Below are 22,492 nucleotides of genomic sequence, written 5' to 3' on the forward strand. Positions count from 1 at the left end.
TTGAAACATTGACTTGCTTCTTTTTGCATCAGCACCACCAAGATTTGTGAAAAAACTCGGTGACATTTCTACCATCATTGGAGAAGAAGTCCAGATGCAGACGACAATTGAAGGAGCTGAGCCAATTTCAGTGCTGTGGTTCAAAGATAAGGGGGAAATCGTTAGAGAGAGTGACAACATATGGATTTCCTATTCAGAAAACATTGCAACTCTGCAAATTTCAAGAGCAGAGCCAGCCAATGCTGGGAAATACACCTGCCAGATCAAAAATGATGCTGGAATGCAAGAGTGCTTTGCCACACTATCTGTTCTTGGTTAGTACAAATAGAAAGTTATAAACGCAAAGCACATTCTTACCAGGATCTGTTTCCTTCAGTTTTTACAAATTTTGATTTCACAATGTGATGTGATTTTCATCTTATTCCAGAGCCTGCAGCAATTGTGGAAAAGCCAGAATCCATCAAAGTTACAGCAGGAGACACCTGTACCTTGGAGTGTACAGTATCTGGCACACCCGAACTCAGTACTAAGTGGTTTAAGAATGGAAAGGAGCTGACAAGTGACAGCAAATACAAAATAAGCTTCTTCAACAAAGTATCTGGCCTTAAGATAATTAATGTGGCTCCCAGTGACAGTGGGGTATACAGTTTTGAGGTACAAAACCCTGTTGGCAAAGACAGCTGCACAATCTCTGTCCAGGTTTCAGGTTAGTTGACTAAGCTTTTCATTCTTCATTGTAATAACATAGTTCCCAACTATCTGTATTCTTCAGTTTAACATGACTCGCATATCCACTGAGTCAGTCAAACTAGAGATTAACCTGCCTATAAAATTAAAATGAAGGAGCCAGCTGCTAGTGGCTCACATTTGTAATTCTAGCTACTCAAGAGCCTGAGATCTAAGGATCATTATTTCAAGCCAGTCCAGGCAGGAAAGGTTGTGAGGCTCTTATCTCCAATAAACCACCAGAAAAGTGGAAGTAGTGCTGTGGCTTAAAGTGGTAGAGTGCTAGCCTTGAATAAACAGAGTTCAGGCACAGTTCCTAAACTCTGAGTTTAATTCCCATAATCAATAATAATAATAATAATAATAATAATAATAATTCAAAGGAGCCATATGCACAAGTTATATCCCTTTCTTTTGGAAGGGTTTCCAAAAGCATGGTATGAGGGAAAACTAAACCTTGTAAAGTGTTAGAGTATTTTTCCACTATAATTTATGCTACAGTGTGTTACCATATGAAGACTCACAGTCACAACAAAAGGCTAAAACTTCTGACTGCAAATGTGGCTCAATGATAAAGCACTTGCCTAGCAAGCATGAGGACTTGAATTCAATTCTCAGTAAGAAGAGAGGAGGGCAAAAAAGACCCCAACTAATAATCCTTTGGTCATATAATCTCAAAGGGGATTTTTTTAAAAGACTTATAAAAGATCTTAACAGATCCAGTGAAATTCCACTGAAAAGATAAGAATTCTCTGAACTCAATGTGATTAAACACTCCTTTACTTCAAACACATAGGAAACAGAGGCAGGATTGTGAGTTTGAAGCCAGCCTGAGCTACTCAAACAATACCTAAAAGCAATCATTTAAACCACAATTGTCTCAAGTGACTTTATAACTATATCTCTCCCTTTTATTGTTTTTTTAATCACATTCAGATCGGATCATTCCTCCTTCATTTACAAGAAAACTGAAAGAGGCAAATGGTTTATCTGGTTCCTCCATCGTGATGGAGTGCAAAGTCTATGGATCACCCCCAATCTCTGTCTCTTGGTTCCATGAGGGAAATGAGATCAGCAGTGGAAGAAAATACCAGACCACTCTAACAGACAACACTTGTGCCTTAACTGTCAACATGCTCGAAGAATCTGATGCAGGCGACTACACGTGCATAGCTACAAATGTAGCCGGTTCTGATGAATGTAGTGCACCCTTGACTGTGAGAGGTTAGTTCAAAATACAGTAAAATGGAATCATACCTCACACTTGGTTTAGCTTTGTGTCCATCATAGTTCATAAATATTAAATATTCCACGATATATGCCTTTTTGTTTAGAACCTCCATCTTTTGCTCAAAAGCCTGAGCCCATGGATGTCTTAACCGGGACCAATGTCACTTTCACAAGTATCATCAAAGGAACGCCTCCTTTCAATGTTAGTTGGTTCAAAGGTAGCAGCGAGCTCGTCCCTGGGGCCAGATGTAATGTGTCCTTGGAAGATTCAGTAGCTGAACTGGAGTTGTTTGATGTGGACACATCCCAAAGTGGAGAGTACACTTGCATTGTTACTAATGAGGCTGGAAGGGCTTCTTGTACAACAAGTCTCTTCATAAAAGGTTTGTCTGCTATCCCATGTTTACAAAATTAATATTAATGGACTGATCAGATAGGCTGTATCTGTGTGTATAAGCACTGGTTTCACGCTTTCAATTTGTTTACTTTAGCTCCAGCCAAATTTGTGAAGAGGCTGAATGATTACAGCATAGAGAAAGGAAAACCCTTGATCCTAGAGGGGACATTCTCAGGAACTCCGCCTATCTCAGTTACCTGGAAGAAAAATGGCATAAATGTAACTCCTTCTCAGAAGTGTAATATAACCACAACTGAAAAGTCAGCCATCCTGGAGATCCCAAGTAGCACTGTAGAGGATGCAGGACAGTACAACTGCTACATCGAAAATGCTTCTGGAAAAGATTCCTGTTCAGCCCAAATTCTGATACTAGGTTTGCCATGGTTGTTCATTCACACCTTTTTATCCAAGTTATGATTCTGACCTGTTACCACAATGACTGATTGATTATCTCTCTTATCTATAGAACCGCCATATTTTGTAAGGCAATTGGAGCCTGTGAAGGTGACTGTGGGAGATTCTGCCTCTCTACAGTGTCAGCTTGCTGGAACCCCTGAAATTAGTGTGTCTTGGTTTAAGGGAGATACAAAATTGAGACCCACCACTACCTACAAAATGCATTTCAAGAACAACGTGGCTACGCTCGTGTTCAACCAGGTTGATAGTAATGATAGTGGAGAATATATTTGCAGAGCTGAAAACAGTGTGGGAGAAGTTTCTTCATCAACTTTCCTTACTGTTCAAGGTGATTACAATATGAAAAATGAATCAATTGGGGCTTCTTTTGGACAGGATGTAAAATGTCTGGTGAGGGCTTTCTTTGGGAGAAAATCTTCCTGAATTCTAAGTTTTCTACTTATGTGATTCTATCTTTAGTCAATAGCTGATCCTTTGCTATATTATTTACAGAGACAAATAATGACTAAGTGCATTTGGAACAGTGGTTGGCTATTTTCCTCTATAATTAACTCTTTAAGAAAAAAAGGACTATATTTTAAAACTCCACTCCATGAATGTCTTATCCAAATTTCTAGAAGGAAGTCTTAAACAGTAAGAGGAGCTCTACATGACTACATTGTCATATCCATTTCTGCAGTGGATTTTATGCCTCCTACTGCGTTAAGACTTTCTTCCAAATGCCTACATGTTCCTCTCTATCCCCACGTTTAAGAGTTCGGTCTATTCCATAATAACTTTACAGAAATGCCATGTGTATTTGTGAGAAAAAATATGTAGTGAGCTAAAAATATCCTGAAGCAAAGGTTGATTACTCCAATCTTCTTCCCGTAGAGCAAAAGCTTCCACCATCCTTTTCTCGACAATTGAGAGATATACAAGAAACAGTTGGACTGCCAGTGGTGTTTGAATGTGCCATAAATGGATCCGAACCAATTTCAGTGTCTTGGTTTAAAGATGGCAGACCACTCAAAGACAGTTCAAATGTGCAAACATCATTTTTAGATAATATGGCCACTCTCAATATTTTTAAGACAGATCGGAGTCTTGCAGGCCAGTATTCTTGCACTGCTACAAACCCAATAGGCTCTGCATCTTCCAGTGCCAAACTCATCCTCACAGGTCAGTAGATTCGTACATTTCTATAAGTGTAATAATCAACTACAAAATTGGGGAGGAAATATTCATATTACTATAAGCTGGGGTGATCCAGTCTAGATCCTGAAGCCTTATCTCTGTGCTTTCCTCTTAGAGGGGAAGAACCCACCATTCTTTGACATTCCTTTGGTGCCTCTGGATGCTGTGGTTGGAGAGAGTGCTGACTTTGAGTGTCACGTCACTGGAACACAGCCCATCAAAGTCAGCTGGGCCAAGGATAAAAGAGAGATTCGAAGTGGTGGCAACTATCAGATTAGTTACCTGGAAAATAGTGCCCACCTGACAATCCTCAAAGTAGACAAAGGAGACTCTGGACAATACACCTGCTTTGCAGTGAATGAAGTGGGGAAAGACTCCTGCACAGCTCAGCTTAATATAAAAGGTAGCAATTATTTTTTTGCATGGAAAGCAGCAACAACTGTCCTAGTGGCAGAGGTTTTAAAACATGGTTTCAGATTACTTTTGTTCTTTAGAGAAATTTATTACCTCTTAGATGATATTTTCATGTCATCTGCTTACAAATGGTGCCCCATATGTCTAAGAGGTAATAAATTTCTCTAAACAACAAAAGTAATTTGAATTGATTAGCCTTGATCATTTTAACTAAAAACAGGACTTCCCTTTCTTGAAAAGCCTTATGTAAAACATCTAGTTATGGATTCTATATAATTTGTATGCTCTCAATTTTTTACAGAACGGCTAATCCCACCAAGTTTCACGAAAAAGCTCTCTGAGACAGTAGAAGAAACAGAAGGAAATTCATTCAAACTTGAAGGGCGTGTAGCCGGGTCCCAGCCCATAACTGTTGCTTGGTACAAAAATAATGTAGAGATACATCCAACTTCAAACTGTGAAATCACATTCAAGAACAATGCTCTACTGCTGCAGGTCAAGAAAGCAGGCATGGCAGATGCTGGCTTGTATACTTGCAAAGTGTCAAATGATGCAGGCTCTGCTCTGTGCACATCTTCAATTGTCATCAAAGGTTAGCTACCTCACAGCCGCATGCTGTTGCATTTTCTTTTCACCATTATCTAACACTGTATAATTACTCTGATATCTGGATTAATTATATGAGATAAAAATATCCACTATCTAGCCAGAATTCCATCACACCACATATGTTCACTAAAAATAAAAATTATATAATCTAATAATCCTTTAGGTAGAAGCCATTTAACAAACAGACTAAGATCAGCTTTTTAAATCATAAATTCCATTATAAGTTAAAGCCTATATTTGAAATGTGTTGAGCAAGTGACAGATATTTTTTCCAAAGCACATTTACTTTGAAAAACATTAGAAACAGCAACAGAACAATGTACTTGTTTTGCTTAGTATTAATGAAATGTTGAAAAGATACCTTCTAAGTATATTTCTAAAAGATTGCTGCCTAACATTTATTACTCAAAGCTTTTGGCCCATAATTGAATATGAATTTTAGATAATAGAATAAAATTTTCTCTAAACCAAAGATGAGTATTAAAAACATTATATATCATTATAATAGATATAATAAATACACAGTCATAATATGAAGTAATAAAATGCACTGTTTTGCTTAAAGGGATCATTATCTGGTTTTATGGCTATAATGGCTTCATCTAGATTCCATTAGAGATTCTGAGAATTACTTACAAACTAACTTCTTAGAATGTCTTAGAGCTAATTACTAATTGACAATTTGGTTGGCCATCTCAGAGTACACAGATAGTGGGCTAATATTGGTAGGTTAATATCATTAACAAGTTTGTACTAATGAATTATGTAAACATTCTAATTCACTCATTTGTTAGAATTGAAATGCATCTAGTTGGTACATTTATTAAAGTTACTCTTATCAGGTCTATATTCATGGTGGTTTTCCCATTAAAGAGATAAATGCTTTCTATAGAATTCTGAGGCTGCCCAGGTATCAGAAGTTGTTGCCTTTACCTTCATGAATACTGCCCTCATTCTTTGTAGTTATAGGTCCTGGAATCAATGAATCAAATGATTACATAGCATCAAATTGTACATAGAATTCTTCTCATATCACTGTTTCATATTTGGTTTTCATTACAGCACTAAATTTCACTATAAATTTCTTGTGCTAAAATTGAATTTTAAACTACTGTATTTGATAGCTAAAAATAAATATCAGAGAAAAATCATACATTAAGATTTGGGCTCATATATTGCTCAGAGAATGGCTCTCTTTCCCAGAGGGTCCTGAATTTTACTGCCTTTGGTGGGCAAAATTCCCCCCAAAAGCCTTTAGGCTTTTAGGTTTCAATGAAAATGCAGCTGGAGGCAGGTTTGAGAAACTAAAAAACTTATTACATGACTTAGAAGTTGCTGGAAAATGCCCATGTCATGTTTGTAGGGCTTAATAATGATCCAGATGCTTGAGTGGTTTGTGGACAGTCTGGCATCTGTTCTTTACTAGTTTCTAAAATCTTTATCTTTGAAAAAAGAAATCAACAGATGTTAACACTTGCCTCTGAGAAGAATAAACCATGGTACATAATTCCATCCCATTCCTATTAGCGGATAGAATGATTGACCTGTTGAATAACTATTTTACTCTGTTTCTTTTGTGAAACTTGAAACTTTCTTTTACATCTTATTCTTCATGCAAATCCCTTTTCAATTCCAGAACCTAAGAAGCCACCTGTATTTGATCAGCATCTTACCCCAATAACAGCGAGTGAAGGAGAATTTGTACAGCTCAGCTGCCATGTCTGGGGATCTGAGCCAATCCGGATCCAGTGGTTGAAGGCAGGCAGAGAAATAAAGCCTTCAGACAGATACAGCTTCAGTTTTTCTAGTGGGACAGCTGTGCTGGAACTTAAGGATGTGGCTAAAGCAGATTCTGGCGATTATGTGTGTAAAGCTTCAAATGTGGCTGGAAGTGACACCTCCAAATCCAAAGTAACCATTAAAGGTAGAGACACCTCAACGACCAATGAATGGAAATTTTAGAAATACTTGATTATTTGTAATTTTAACTTCCTTATTATATCTGAAATATTAGATGATTTAATGGAAATAATTTCACCACAAACAATTTGAAGTTACCCCACGTTCACAACCTACTATATCTCAGTTTGCAATACTTGTCACTAGAGAAGTCTGGTGAACAGCTTTATCATATATATATATATATATATGTGTGTGTGTGTGTGTGTGTCTATATATATATATATACATATATGTATGGCTGATTATCCTCTCATTCTCAGACATGTTGCAAATCTTGGTGCTCATGCCATTTATGATACTTCCAAGCTCTTAAGTCCTAGTTTTACATGGAGGAATATTAGGCATAGTTTTAAGGTTGTAATAACAAAACATGTCACTGTGCTTTTCAGAAAAACCAACCGCAGCCCCAGCAGCTAAGAAAGCAGCAGTAGATGGAAAACTGTTTTTCGTATCTGAACCTCAGAGCATTAGAGTGGTAGAAAGTAAGTGCTTCATGAAAAGTTCATCTTTATCTCTCTTACTCCTCTTAGGAGCTGAATTCATTTTAGAGGAACCAATTTGGGAAAATTTTCTACTTTTTAAAGTATTTGTTTTTGTTATTCCTTAGAGACCACCGCCACATTCATTGCAAAAGTTGGAGGTGATCCAATCCCAAATGTTAAGTGGACAAAAGGGAAATGGAGACAACTGAACCAAGGTGGTCGCATTTCTATCCACCAAAAGGGTGATGAAGCAAAACTAGAGATTAGAGACACCACAAAAACAGATTCTGGATTATATCGCTGTGTTGCATTTAACAAACATGGTGAAATAGAAAGTAATGTTAATCTACAAGTGGATGAAAGGAAGAAACAGGAGAAAATTGAAGGTGATCTTAGAGCAATGCTAAAAAAGTAAGTTTATATACAAACATGCATGGGTATTATTTATCCACAAAGGGACTTTTCTAGAAGTAGGAACCATCCACTGCTCAGCTTAAAGTTGTAGTTCATTAGCATGTATTTCTGAATCATCATGAGAAAGTTTTAAGCAAGACATTCATTAAAGCTTTTAAGCTAAACAACTTCTCCAGAGAAGACCAAGGATTCTACATATCTAAATATGAAATTCTTGACTTTACATATTATGCTCTAAATTATTTTTTAATATTTAAGCATGCTCCAAAATTGCCAATAACTTTCAATACTATTTATGTTTCAAATGATTATTAAATAATCACTCTATTTCTATGCTTTTTCTTCCATGGCAGGAGATATTTGTCTCTTCTCAAGTTTTCTATTGGTTCTTCTAGTTCTCTTTACATTATAGTCTTAATTGGGTTCTCTAGTTAAAAGTTTGCAGAAACACTTCTATTATTCTTCCTTTCCAAATAGTCTTTGAATTTCTGTACTTTGTAACAACAGTCCAATATTAATGCAGTCCATCCCCAAATGCACATTGATTTTTTTATTTTTTCCATATATTTTCATTGTAATTAATAGAAGGGTTACATGATATTCACCAGATAGAAGGTACATTACTTCACATACATTGATAACCTTTCTCATGTCTTGGTCCCCATTTCCCTCCCCCCCACACCCACTCCTCATCTTGTTTTTCCCCCTTCCCTATCCAATTTCAAATAACCAAATACAAATATATCCAATATATCAGATAACAAAATGAGATACTGTAACAATATGAGATAACCAAGGGACAGCAAAAGAGATGAGAGATAACATAGTACATTGAGGACAACAATCACTCATTATATGGCTTTTGTTTCTATATCCTAGAGGTCCTTTCATTTAGCGTCATACTATATGGCCTTATGTATCTAGGTTTTGCTCTATTGCAAATCTCTGCTAGGAGAGCCCAAGGTTTCTACTGATTATAAAAAATGAGGGAAACCACTGAGCCTATGTTCCTTTGAGTCTGGCTTACTTCACTTAATATGATTTTTTTCTAAGTCTTTAATCAACATGATAAAATTAATATTTCCTGACTAAAAACAAAGAAATGTTCTTGTGGAAATGAAAATAACACTTATAATCTTTGAATTGCAATAAATAATTTAAAATAAATCAAAGACAAATGATTAATACCCCTTATTTTATTTAGAACACCAGCCTTAAAGAAGGGATCTGGAGAAGAAGAAGAAATCGATATCATGGAACTTCTCAAAAATGTTGATCCTAAGGAATATGAAAAATATGCTCGCATGTATGGAATCACTGATTTCCGGGGTCTCCTTCAAGCATTTGAACTTCTAAAGCAAAGTCAAGAAGAAGAGACACATCGATTGGTATGATCTTTTACACAGTCCTATTTGAAACATCTAATGTGTTTCAACTTACCACAATTACTTAAATTACCAGATCCCTACAGTTATGGGAGATCAGTTAATACAGTCTGGCACCAGGAATGAAGACTGGAATTAGTGGGAGGAGAATGTAGTCATAAGATTCAATGTATACTCTCTGAAACTAAGAAAATTGAGGGGAGAGTATTGGTTGAAAGAGGTTGGGGAAAATAATGAGCAGGGTAACATTAATCAAGATGCATTGTACTTATAAGCTGATTTGTTAAATAGTATCTCCTTAGCACAACTACTTAAAGATAATAAATACATAATTTTAAAATGGAAGTTGAGGGCTGGGAGCTTGGCCTAGTGGTAGAGTAATCGCTTAGCATGCGTGAAGCCCTAGGTTCAATTCCTTGGTACCACATACACAGAAAAGGCCAGGAGTGGTGCTGTGTCTCAAGTGGCAGAGTGCTAGTCTTGAGCAAAATGTGTCCAAGGACAGTGCCCAGACCCTGAGTTCAAGCCCCAGGACTAGCAAAAAGAAAAATAGGAAGTTGACCACAGTAATACATATAAAAATTATTTTTAACGTATTACTTATTTTTGTCTTCCTTAGGAAATTGAGGAAATAGAGAAGTCAGAGAAAGATGAAAAGGAATTTGAGGAACTTGTATCATTTATTCAACAAAGACTGACCCAGACAGAGGTAAAATGAAATCTACTGGTAATTAAGTATACAAAGTATTAACCAAAAATTAAAAACAGAAGCGTGATTCATGTGTTTCAATTCTTTCTTCTCTAGCCTGTCACTCTGATCAAGGATATTGAAAATCAGACAGTTCTGAAAGATAATGATGCTATCTTTGAAATTGACATTAAGATTAATTATCCAGAGATCAAGCTCTCATGGTACAAAGGAACTGAAAAGTTGGAACCCAGTGATAAATTTGAAATAAGCATTGATGGTGACAGACATACTCTCAGAGTCAAAAATTGTCAACTGAAAGATCAGGGCAATTATAGACTGGTTTGTGGTCCACATATTGCAAGTGCCAAACTGACTGTGATAGGTGAGTAAGAAATAATTCATAAAATCCTTGTGAGATTAAGTTATTATTGAATACCCCTTCATGTGATATTAAATAAAACATGTTATTGTGTCAAACATAGAACCTACATGGGAACGACATCTTCAGGACGTTACTTTGAAAGAAGGCCAGACTTGTACCATGACATGCCAGTTTTCTGTGCCAAATGTGAAATCTGAGTGGTTCAGAAATGGCAGACTTCTTAAACCCCAAGGTAGAGTTAAAACAGAAGTGGAACACAAAGTCCACAAGCTGACCATTGCAGATGTCCGTGCAGAAGACCAGGGTCAGTATACCTGCAAACACAATGACCTTGAAACTTCAGCAGAGCTTAGAATTGAAGGTGAGTAAAAGACTGTGGCTGCTCAGTCTCAGATACTTGTGGCCATCATAGTTTGGTGGCAAACATTGTGCAAGACTTTCCACTGTCAAACAGATCCTAAAGGGCCTGTGAATTCTCATTTCCCAACATGCACACTAAAGAGGTTCATTCCGATTTCAAAATTCATACCACTTATAAGGGAGATGCTGAAACACGTGCCAGTTCTTTTGAATGTTTCTTTTAGATCACCAACAAATTTTCATCTACACTGAGTCGACTTTTCCATAGTTATTTCTACTTGAAAGCTAAAATTTTATAATTCTCATATTAATCATTCTGGTTCCCAGAAAGAAGCCTTGGGAAGAACAAGATATCACAGCTATAAATCTAGAGAATCTTGGCTAGGATTTAATATTTTGCTTGTAGGACTTGATCTGTATGAAATATTATAGATAAAATTAATAACAGAGATAAGTAGCTGCCATTTTTTCAAGAATTTTGATTTCATTTGATGGTCATATTCCAACTTTCTTTTTAAAAAATTTTATTGTTGGGATAATATATAGAGGGGCTACAGTTACATTTATCAGATAGTAGGTGCATTGCTTCTTGAACATTGATCACCCTTCTCATGTTTATGTCCCAGTTTCCTTCCCGCAACCCCTTCCAATCATCTTGTTTTCTCCCCTTCCCTTTCCTATTTCAAGTAAACAAATGAACATATATAAAATATATGTAACAAAGTCAGATACAGTAACAGTATGAGATTAAGCATAGGGCCAAAAAAGAGAAATAACATAGTACATTAAGGACAACAATCACACAAGATAAACCTCTTATTTTCATATCCTGGAGTTCATTTCATTTAGTCTCAATCTACCGTATTCCAACTTTCTGAAGAACTAAAATTAAGTGAAAGGTTGGCACATAAGGACAAGGATATTAATTTAATAGCTTAATTAAATTGCTTAATTGTAGCCATTTTCCAAAGACAACTCTCAAATTGCTGAGATGTTTGACTATGATAATAGCATCTACATCACTCTTTGGTGCTCATTTTTAATAGTTCAGACACAATTACATGATACATAAGCATATTAACTTTTCCGAATTAATTTAGAATGAATTTCAAGGTCTATATTTTAAATGTCAATATTTGTTTAGTGGTTTTCAAATGAGACAGCCTAGTTGAAATGATTATTTATCTAATATATACAATTTTTTTCAATAAGTAAAGCTCACCTGTTTTGATTGATAACACATTCATGGAACAGTTCCATCTATAATTTCAAATTTCAGTGGACTCTTCAGTCCAGTCAGTTCTCTTAGAAAGCATCCTTGTTATGCACAATGAGTTGATTCCTTTTTATCTCCCATATGTTTGTAAAATGCAGATTTTGAATGCAGATAAGTCGATATTTAAAAGGACAGACTTTATTTGCCTATGTCTAGTGTATGCTTGCATGTGTATGTTTTATATATCTATATATTACAGACACAAGTAAGAGCTCAATGGCCGGGCGTGGTAGCTCACGCCTATAATCCTACCTACTCAGGAGACTGAGATCTAAGGATCAAGGTTCAAAGCCAGTCCAGGCACAGAAGAACCTGAGACTCTTATCTCCAATTAGCCTCTAGAAAATGGAAGTAGGGCTTGGCTCAAGGGTAGGGTCATAGCCTTGAGCTGAAAGCTCAGGGACAGCGCCCTGACGGGGACAGGCTGAGTTCAAGCCCCGTGACCCACAAAAAAAAAAAAAGAAAAGAAAAGCTCAACAGAGCAAATAATTGTAGAGTAGAATCTCCCATTTCACTGATATTTTTGAAATTTAATTTTATGTTTTAGTTCTAATCTCTTTTTACCACTCTTTTTATAATTTAAGGACTCCGAGAGACTTCTTCTCACTTTCTTGCATTGATATTATAGGAAAGCCCCTAAGAATTAGGACACTGAATTCCTGATACAAGAAGCACATTCTATGCTTATTTTACATTTTTTATCTTTGCTTCTATTTTATAATTGAATATAAAGATGGAGATGTCAACTATGCAAGAGCAAAATACAATAAAGAGATTCGATTTGGTACTCTACAATCTAACCTCAAGTGTACTTTGTATTTAAACAGCTGAACCAATTCAGTTTACCAAGCGCATACAGAACATTGTGGTGAGTGAGCATCAGTCTGCCACCTTTGAGTGCGAAGTGTCCTTTGATGATGCAATTGTAACCTGGTACAAGGGACCTACAGAGCTGACTGAGAGCCAGAAATACAACTTCAGGAATGATGGCCGCTGCCATTATATGACCATCCACAACGTGACTCCAGATGATGAAGGTAATTTTAATGAGTTTCCCAAGGATTAATAAACTAACCATCACCTAGTTCATACATTTGTACATGTTCATACAAGGATACTCTGTAGGATATTTTTAAGGGGCATGTAAATAAGTACCTACATATATTTAGTTGAAGAGATGTTATTTGCGGTATCTCAGAAATCTCAGGTTTGGTGATTTATTTCTGTAGGTGTCTATTCAGTCATTGCTAGGCTGGAGCCCAGAGGGGAAGCAAGAAGCACTGCAGAGTTGTATTTAACAACCAAAGGTAAGGAAATGCCCAGTTCATAGCACATTGCAATCTAGAAAGCAGCCTGCCTAGACAGTTCTAAATACTTTATTTATTGATTTATTGATTTATCAATTTAATTGCAGAAATCAAGCTTGAGCTGAAACCTCCTGGTAAGCGTTCATTTTAATCTTTCTTATAATAAACAGTATAATTTGTTTCTAACTGAAGCCAAACCAGAAGATAACTTATTTTTCATTACAATAAAATACTATCCAGTAAAAATAACTTTCAGGAAAATAATAAAACTTTAGGCTCCATGAGTTTGAGAAACTAGAGATAATTCCATCTCATGTGACTGATATCTAAAACTACACCACATGGGAAAACAAATTTTCCCAGTGAAGAAAGTAGCCTGTGTTGTTGCCTACAAATAATATTAATATCTCTATGTCTACATGTGTGTGCTATTGGGAGTGTGCAATAGTATAAGCACATTTTGGTTATAACTATAGGTGTCCCCAGTTCCTCCATGCTTACCACTTGATGTCCCTTTCCAGATATTCCTGATTCCAGAGTTCCAATCCCAACCATGCCTATCAGAGCTGTTCCACCAGAAGGTAAGACCCACACCTCTTGTCTGGATTCGGAGCCGTGGGATTCCATGTCATATTCTCCACTGTGCACTTAAAACTCAAAGTGAAATTGTGGTTACTATGATTGATCCATGCTAGATTTACTCACTCTGACTTGAAACTTTTCATTACACTTCCCATAAAACAGGAAATTAAAATCTATCACTGATGATAACATCTGTTTCCTTAGAAATCCCTCCTGCAGTTGCCCTTCCTATTCCTCTTTTGTTACCGACACCTGAAGAGAAGAAACCACCAGCAAAACGTATTGAAGGTATTATATATCATCTATCTAAACTGCAGAATATGCAATTTCCCTATAGCTGACTGCAATTGTCACGTAATACAGCATGTTTGCCCTCTAGTGTTCGAGAAGTTCAATTGCCTTCAAAACATTGGCTAAATGTACAAGGCATTTGCTTAAAACTCTAAAAGTTAACAAATAGCCAAATATTAGACTTAGCATTACAATAGAATGGAAAAATATTTGTATGAAGTTTCTGGAAATAAACTATACTAATTTATAATAAAATAGAAACTATGGTTTGTTGGTTCCATTTTAATTTTAACTACTGTTTAAATTTGTCAAGAGGTATGACATAGAATGTCTTCGACCTATTCAACTGGATAATTTTATGCAATTTTTTGCTTGTTTTATTTTGTTTAACTCATGAACAAATCAATAACATAATCAAAGTATTCCAAGATGCCCTTTGCAAACAGTAATACTTGAGAAATTACAGTGTTTATTCCCACAAAGCTACTTAATGAAGACAATTAATTGCCTTGGATTTCAGAGTTGTGAGTTCAGAATTTCTATTGTGCTAGAATTCTGTCTGCATAGTCAGAAAAAAATATATACATTTAAAAGTCAGTACTTTCCATACACAAGTCATTACTGTTGTTTTAAGATTTCAGTTCTCCACTAATAACCACTAAAATTGGTATCAGATATTTGAGCTGTTTTTCATCCAGTATCAAAGAAACTCCATTTATAACAATTCTAGCTTAGTGAACAATACATCCTCAGTTATAAAAAGAAACAATAACATACTTCAACACATTTCTTCCATGTGTGATATCAGGATAAAAGAAGCAAAATTTAAAAATTAAATTTCACTTTTATTTCTGATGTTAGAACTAACTGCGTGTCTCACATAAATTGTGTGCCTTAGGTAAATGATCTATAGTGTCTACATGGTAACATTTGAATACCCATTTGTAAAACCTGAGAAATTAAATCATACTTTAACAATTAAGAGACAGATATCTATCTGAATACTAGTTGCCCTAATCACCCTAATCACATGTGATTAGGAAAGGCTGTCCAGGTATAGTAACAGTCAAACAAAATTAGACTTGGTACCAAGTATAAGACTTTAACTTTGGCTGGATTTTAGTGGCTCACACCTATAATCCTTGCTATTCAGGAGGCTGGAATCTGAGGATCATGATTCAAAGCAAGCCCAGACAGGGAAGTCCATGAGACAATCCTGTTCAGTTAAGCAACAAAATACTGGAAGTGGAGCTATGTGCTTTCCATTTATAACTACTACTTAGTTTGCTCCACACATTTTCAAGACTTGAATTCGTAACAGACATAAAATCAGAGAAGTAATATCTCTCATCTCTTTTGCTGTCCCTTGGTTATCTTATATTGTTACAGTATTTTACCTTCTAATCTGATATTATATATATATATGTTTATTTGGTTATTTGAAAGCAGTTAGGGAAGGGGGGAAAACAAGATGAGGGGTGGGGGTAGAGGGAGGGAAATGGGGACCAAGACATGAGAAAGGGAATCAATATGAAGTAATGGACCTTCTATCTGGTGAATATAATGTAACCTTTCTATTAATTACAAAAAATATGAAAAAAATCAGTGAAGTAAGAAAAACAACTAGTACATCTCCCTACAAATATTTTTGGTTTTGCATTTGAACCCAAAATTCTTTTTTAATTGTGTTTTATTGTCAGGGTGTCATACAGAGTGAGGGGTTACAGTTATATTCATCATGAACCCAAGATCTTTCTGAGACAGTTATTCTGTAACCAAGTTCATACTGTCTTATAGTCACCAAATATCTGCGAAGATAAACTTTGTCAAGCAATTTTCTTGGAAGCATTTTAGTTATTTTCATCTAATGTCTTTTCTGATAGTGACCAAAAAGGCTGTGAAGAAAGATACCAAAAAAGTTGTTGCAAAGCCCAAAGAAGAGGCACCGCCACCTAAAGGTATTGTAATTCACAAAACTTGATCCTTGTATCTTTCTCTTGGCTAAACATTTTCAATCCTAAACTGTGAAGGGAAGAGGGAGCATAAGAATTTGAACGCACAGAAATGGTCAAACCTCTCCCACCCCCTGCTTCAATTAGAGTCTTGTCTTCCTATGTCTGTACTTACCCATAGCACCTAGTAGGAAGACCAAAAAATTCTGGCTAGTTATCTCTGTCTGGTCTTTTAAAGTAGACCTTACCATTTACTCCCAAACCCAAGTCCTCTTAAGAGGAGGCTAAGAGTAGGTGATAGTTTCCAGAGACAGTCCAACTTAGGGTCCTCCCTGGTTTTTCTGAACTAAATAGCAATGATTGGAGGAGTTAAGAAGATGAACACGTTTTGTAAGAAAATAAATACACATCACCTTAATTTTTAATACTTCCTGGAGGAATTTTGAGAAGACAGTTGAATAACTCTATTTAAACATGTGTTTAATTGGTTTTGTGCCCATCCTAGGGCTTCAACTCAGAACCTAGGTGCTGTCTATGAGCTTTTTTGCTCAAGGCTAACTCTGTACCATAAGACACAGCTTCACTTCCAATTTCTCTTTTGGGGGCAAGTTAATAGGAAGTATTAGTCTCACAGAGTCTCCTACCTGGGCTGGTTTGAAGCATAATCCTGTTTCCTGAGTAGCTGGGATTACAAGCCTGAGCCAACCAGCACCTGGCTAAACAAATAGTTTTAATGAATTTGTCTGAGAGTAGAGTAACTATCAGGAGAATACAGAAAAGCATACGACACATTTGTCACTCATACTTTCCTGAGTGTTCATTATAAAATGTAATAAACCAAGAAAAGCAATCTCATGAACTTTATAGTTAATAATCCAAAAAGTTTAAATCAGATTGCTTTTATAGCATTAAACACATCGATAAACATGCTCTTCATACTTTGCATAAATGTCAATTACTTTGAATAATCCCACCCTAGAATGAATTCTCAACCATATATCATAAAAATGACTGAGGCAGGCCAGGCACCAATGGCTCAGACCTGGAATCCTAGCTACTCTGTATGCCAAGATTTGAGCATTGCAGTCTGTGGCCAGCTTGGATAAGAAAGTCTGTGAGACTCTTATCTCCAGTTAACCACCAGAAATCCCAGAAGTGGCGCTGTGGCTCTCATGGTAGAATCCTACCTTTGAGCTACAAAGTTCAGGGACACACTCTGAGTTCAAGACCTAGGAGTGGCACGCATGTGTGTGCACACACACACCCCTAAAGTAATGCTCAGGACTGATAAACACTAAACATTATATGAGCTAGAACTAAATGTGCACTTTTATGTTTTCAAAGTTCCAGAGGTTGCCAAGAAGCCCCCACCGCCTACTACCTTGATTCCAGCAGAAGGTAAATTGTAAAAACTTAACTTTTTTATTATATTTATTTCTAATACTTCATTTATGATACTTAAATATTAGACTTCCCACTGATTGTAAATATCCAGAGTCTTCCTCTTCTGTTGTATTAAGATGAAAATGAGCATCAGCAAATAACCAGAGGCTTTTCCATCACTTCTATCCCAGTTAAGAGAAAGGGGAGGAAGCAGTGAAGACCAGAGAGAAAATGCTTACATCTTGCTTCTTAGTTTTAAATTGTAATTAGTACAAATTATGAAAGCTAGAAAGCTTAACATAACTAATCTATAGTCTTATAACTTATATTCCTTCCTTCCTTCCTTCCTCTCTTCCTTCTTTCTTTTCTTTGTTCCTTTCTTCCTCCTAGCTCCTGAAATTATTGATGTAACCTCTAAGGCTGAAGAAGTCAAAATAACAACTATAACTAGAAAGAAGGAGGTTCAGAAAGAAAAAGAGGCTGTGTATGAGAGAAAGCAAGCAGTCTATGAGAAGAAGGAAGTTTATATCGAACCTTGGGATGAACCCTATGAGGAACTGGAAATGGAGCCATACACAGAGCCATTTGAGGAGCCCTATTATGAAGAGCCAGATGAAGACTATGAAGAAATCAAGGTAGAAGCTAAAAAAGAAGTTCATGAGGAATGGGAAGAAGACTTTGAAGAAGGGCAAGAATACTATGAAAGGGAAGAGGGCTATGATGAAGGGGAGGAAGAGTGGGAGGAGTCTTACCAAGAAAGGCGAGTCATTCAAGTTCAAAAGGAGGTTCATGAAGGTGAGTATAAATTGGATCACTTGTTTCCCCTTTTCCTCAGCTTTGCCAGCTCATTATGCTTTCAGTGCCATTAACCTGATATGAAAGCAGTAAAATGATAGTTTCATGTTTATGCTTAGAAGTGTTTAAAAGTCATTGACTTTCACAAGAGCCACTTTCTTTAGAATTCTTGTCATGCTTTGACATAAGCTGCTAGATATTTAGTTCTATTGTTAAGATTAAATTCCAAATGTGGTTCTAGTGCAGAAGTTCCAACCTTCACAAGTAAAGTTTGCATCTCTACTTGTTCTTTGAAATCCAGCAACAGGAGTAATAATAATATCTTACCCACGCTAATTCTCTTTTTTTTTTTTTGCCAGTCCTGAGGCTTGAATTCAGGGCCTACACACTGTTCTTGGGCATTCTGAAGGCTGTACTCTAGCCTTGAGCCACAGTACCACTTCTGGCTCTTTCTATGAATTTAACTCAGGGCTTCATGCATGCTAGAAAACATTCTACCACTAGGCCACATTCCCAGCCCGACCCATGCTATTTTATGCCATTACATGTTATTCTTAAATTTGGTCATTAACAAATAAGAGATTTTATTAGAACTAACTGCTCTAAACACCTCTTTATGTTGTGTTTTTATTGAAGAATTACATGAGAGGAAAATTCCAACAAAAGTGCCAGAGAAGAAAGTACCACCTCCTAAAGGTATGTCATTGAAATGATGTTAAATACATCAGGACATCAGCATCATTATCATGGCTTGTTTGACAAAGATATATGAGTCACCAGTTAAATCTAATAGGCACAACTTCTTCTCTAAATTTTATTTTGTCCATGAATATTTTTGTAACACCTTCTATATACTTTGTTTAATGAAAAAGATGATAAATTAATGTTCTGATAAATTTCAAACTACATCAAAGAAATTTGATCACAGTAATTTGTAGTTAAACTTTAGCACATCAACTCTCTCTCTCTAAAAATATTATACAGATATACAGATATGTGTGAATGTCTGTAGAGAGAGTGAAAAATTTTTAATTGAAATTCTAAAACACTGCAATTTCTTTAAAATGCTTGCAGTTGTAAAGAAGCCAGTAGTTGAAAAAGTTGAAAGGACATCTCGAAGAATGGAGGAAGAAAAAGTTCAAGTCACCAAAGGTATATCATCCTTTAAAGTATTTCTGCTGTCATGTACACAGTAATCTGTTTGCTGACATAAACTCACATTAGTTTTTGATAGTCATCTAAACTATTTGTAACATTTGTGAAAAGTAATATCCTTTACCATACAAATATATTTGTACATATTTTTTAAGTACCTGAAGTTTCTAAGAAGATTGTTCCACCAAAACCTTCCCGGACTCCAGTACAGGAAGAAATTATTGAAGTGAAAGGTACACATCTTTGTCTTCCAGCTATAAATTCTAAACATTATTTATGCATATTGATAGCTGTACATACATTGATAAGTGCTTCACAGATCACTACCAAAATAACACATTTTATAAGATACTATTTTATGTGGAGCTATGCATAAGTACAATTAAAAGCATATACTAGTATTCTTTATTTTTTGGCTTTGCTTACAAATTATTTAAAGAGATTTCATATGGAATGAACAGTTTTCTAACATTACTATGCTATGCAATGGATTCCATTGCATATTATATTTCCCATCCTTTATTTTATACAAAATCCTAGTGAATCGCTTGAAAAAGTATCACATTGTGTGTGAAGAAGTTGTGTCTATTTGATACTGATGTAATAGTAATTTATAAAGGCTGCATGTGTTGTTAGTTCATATTGCTCAGAATATGATTTGTTTCTATGTCAGTACTATATCTGTTCTCAAGCTATCACATTAACCCACTCGCTCTGTGTCTAAAAACTTACAGTGTACTATGTGTCTCATTTGATGCCTTATCCCAGAAGAAGAAATACTAATATGAAATGCTCTCTTTAAAGTACCAGCTGTGCACACAAAGAAGATGGTTATTTCAGAAGAAAAGATGTTCTTTGCTTCACACACCGAGGAGGAAGTGTCAGTCACAGGTATAAGGCAAATTTGAACTTGGGGCTCAAATGGAAAATTGTGGATACATTTTTATCCCTCTTCTTATTTAATGTGTGATCATCTAGTTTGTATACATTTTTGTCTCCTTGTAATTTATTTTTTGTCATCATTTCATTTCATGTTTGTCTCTGATTTAATTTTGATAGTTCTGTAGATTACAATGGCCAACAACAACATGGCTGGTCATAATCAAAATGTACATTTTTTTAAGTTCCTGAGGTACAAAAGAAAACTGTCACTGAAGAGAAAATTCATGTTGCTGTTTCCAAAAAGATTGAGCCACCACCTAAAGGTACTGGTAATCTATTCCAAATTTAAAATCATTTTTTAAATTGTACTAAAGATACAATATCCTAGAGCCACATCATATACCAGCACTTCAAATTTTCAAGAATTTTGTTAGCCAGTAATTTCATTACTAAAGTTAAATTTAATAATTTAATTTATTAAAGTGACTTTGCTGGGAACTGGTGGCTCATGCCTATAATCCTAGCTACTAAGAGACTGAAATCTGAGGTTCATGGTTCAAAGCTGGCCCAAACAGAAAAACCCATAAACTCTTATCTCCAATTAACCAGCAAAAATCCTAGAAGCAGCAATATGGTCAAATGGTAGAGCACCAGCCTTTGAGCAAAAAAAGTCAAGCAAGATTGTGAGCCCTGAGTTCAAGCCCCTTTCTGGCTCATGCACACAATGTTAACTTGTATATGTTTATAATTAAGTAAATTATACTTAAGACACATTAATAAATACTCAAACATGTCTACTTCCTATTTGTCTGCATTTTACCATCACAGGTGTTTCTGAGGTGGTTTTTATCTATTATCTATGTGATAAAAGTATATACACATCTCTTTCCACGTCCAAGACAATGAAATAACACTGGTAGCACAATGACAGTATTTACATCACTGCAGAATGTTGTAACACCTGCTACAGGCTCCATGCTCTCTCTCCTAGATAAATTTTAAGTTTAAACATTTAGGATTTAAAAAAATATTTCATGTTATCTAATGTGTTACATGATAATGCAATTAACTACCTTATCAGAAGAATTAAATGACCAACTTGATAAGAAATGCTCCAAAACTTTTAAAAATCAATAAGTATGAATTAGGTAGTTATGTTAAGAATAAGTAAAGTTTGCTAAAAAGAAAAAAAAGCCATCATCAAAATGACTTACGTTCACCCAAACATGGGTCTCCAAAAAGCAGCTTCTGCCATCTCTGAGAAAGGGGGACTCCCAACCTCCTCGTTCCTGAGAAAGTAGAATCTCCAGCAATTCAAAGAAATGAATGTGATTGTCATCTTTCTAACTAGCCATCCAGACATCTCCATTTACCATGGATTCTAATTTTCTTGTATTCCATTAGTATAAAGGGGAATGTCTACTCTTTATTTCTAAGTTTTACAAGAGTATAGGAATACCAAAAAATGCACATTTGAAAAAAAAATAATTTGTTTCTTTTAAAGTCCCTGAGCCACCTAAGAAAGCAGTTCCAGAAGAAAAAGTTCCTGTTCCCATTCCTAAAATGGTGGAGCCCCCAGAAGTCAAAGGTAGATTCATGTTTTTGAAAAGATAGCTCATAGCTCTTAGCTTTCATCTGTGTGCTTCTTTTGCCTCTATGGCTTACGTGTCCTCAAAACCGTATTGGTAACCCATCTGTGGTACATTTAATTCTATGTGTATTGATCTCACTAATCTGTAGCAATGTGTTGCATGAACAGTACACTAGCCTCCCTCACTCCTGATCTGCTTCTTATAATATGTATAATGTCTACATGGTGGTGTTCTGTTTTTGCCATTTCTTCCTATCCCAAGTCGAGCCTATGAGATCACTTTCTAATTCTTGAACTCTTGCTGAGGAGTGATGAATTCATGTAATCTTATGTGTCTCAGAAGGACACTAAAATATTCAATATTGTTCCAACAATATCTTTAAAGTTCCTGAGGTTCCCAAGAAACCTGTGCCAGAAGAGAAAAAGCCAGTTCCTGTACCCATGAAGAAAGAACCTACAGCTCCCCCAAAAGGTACACAGCACTGACAGTGGGGAGACCCTTTGCCAGCTTTTTGCTTTGCATGGTCTTCATCCATGCTGTGCTATCCTTCTATCTCTTACATGCTCCTTATGTTCTTCATGTTTGTCCTCTTTGGGGATATCTTCCTGCAATATATTTTGAATAGGGCTGAA

General features: G+C 35.9%; 1 protein-coding gene across 5 annotated transcripts in view; it reads left to right on the top strand.

The window, feature by feature from the left end:
* Positions 1 to 22,492, top strand: part of Ttn (titin) — a 279,501-nt gene that overhangs the window by 93,770 nt on the left and 163,239 nt on the right. For 2 of the 5 annotated variants that reach the window (XM_090342543.1, XM_090342544.1), the window contains 31 exons: positions 33 to 314; positions 428 to 706; positions 1,663 to 1,950; positions 2,061 to 2,339; positions 2,448 to 2,726; positions 2,820 to 3,098; positions 3,644 to 3,931; positions 4,062 to 4,349; positions 4,662 to 4,952; positions 6,606 to 6,893; positions 7,321 to 7,413; positions 7,539 to 7,824; positions 9,032 to 9,215; positions 9,832 to 9,921; positions 10,018 to 10,285; positions 10,386 to 10,646; positions 12,749 to 12,958; positions 13,151 to 13,228; positions 13,336 to 13,362; positions 13,750 to 13,809; positions 14,015 to 14,098; positions 15,985 to 16,059; positions 17,404 to 17,451; positions 17,827 to 18,231; positions 18,868 to 18,927; positions 19,306 to 19,383; positions 19,542 to 19,619; positions 20,191 to 20,277; positions 20,511 to 20,591; positions 21,773 to 21,856; positions 22,245 to 22,331. The exons of the other annotated variants lie outside the window; for them this stretch is intronic. In XM_090342543.1, coding sequence (XP_090198669.1) covers positions 33 to 314; positions 428 to 706; positions 1,663 to 1,950; positions 2,061 to 2,339; positions 2,448 to 2,726; positions 2,820 to 3,098; positions 3,644 to 3,931; positions 4,062 to 4,349; positions 4,662 to 4,952; positions 6,606 to 6,893; positions 7,321 to 7,413; positions 7,539 to 7,824; positions 9,032 to 9,215; positions 9,832 to 9,921; positions 10,018 to 10,285; positions 10,386 to 10,646; positions 12,749 to 12,958; positions 13,151 to 13,228; positions 13,336 to 13,362; positions 13,750 to 13,809; positions 14,015 to 14,098; positions 15,985 to 16,059; positions 17,404 to 17,451; positions 17,827 to 18,231; positions 18,868 to 18,927; positions 19,306 to 19,383; positions 19,542 to 19,619; positions 20,191 to 20,277; positions 20,511 to 20,591; positions 21,773 to 21,856; positions 22,245 to 22,331 — 5,565 coding nt within the window. The remainder of the gene's footprint in view (positions 1 to 32; positions 315 to 427; positions 707 to 1,662; positions 1,951 to 2,060; positions 2,340 to 2,447; positions 2,727 to 2,819; positions 3,099 to 3,643; positions 3,932 to 4,061; positions 4,350 to 4,661; positions 4,953 to 6,605; positions 6,894 to 7,320; positions 7,414 to 7,538; positions 7,825 to 9,031; positions 9,216 to 9,831; positions 9,922 to 10,017; positions 10,286 to 10,385; positions 10,647 to 12,748; positions 12,959 to 13,150; positions 13,229 to 13,335; positions 13,363 to 13,749; positions 13,810 to 14,014; positions 14,099 to 15,984; positions 16,060 to 17,403; positions 17,452 to 17,826; positions 18,232 to 18,867; positions 18,928 to 19,305; positions 19,384 to 19,541; positions 19,620 to 20,190; positions 20,278 to 20,510; positions 20,592 to 21,772; positions 21,857 to 22,244; positions 22,332 to 22,492) is intronic. 5 annotated transcript variants of the gene reach the window in all.

This window comes from Megascapheus bottae, chromosome 12 (assembly GCF_031878675.1).
Source record: "Megascapheus bottae isolate mThoBot1 chromosome 12, mThoBot2.hap1, whole genome shotgun sequence".
NCBI lineage: Eukaryota > Metazoa > Chordata > Mammalia > Rodentia > Geomyidae > Megascapheus > Megascapheus bottae.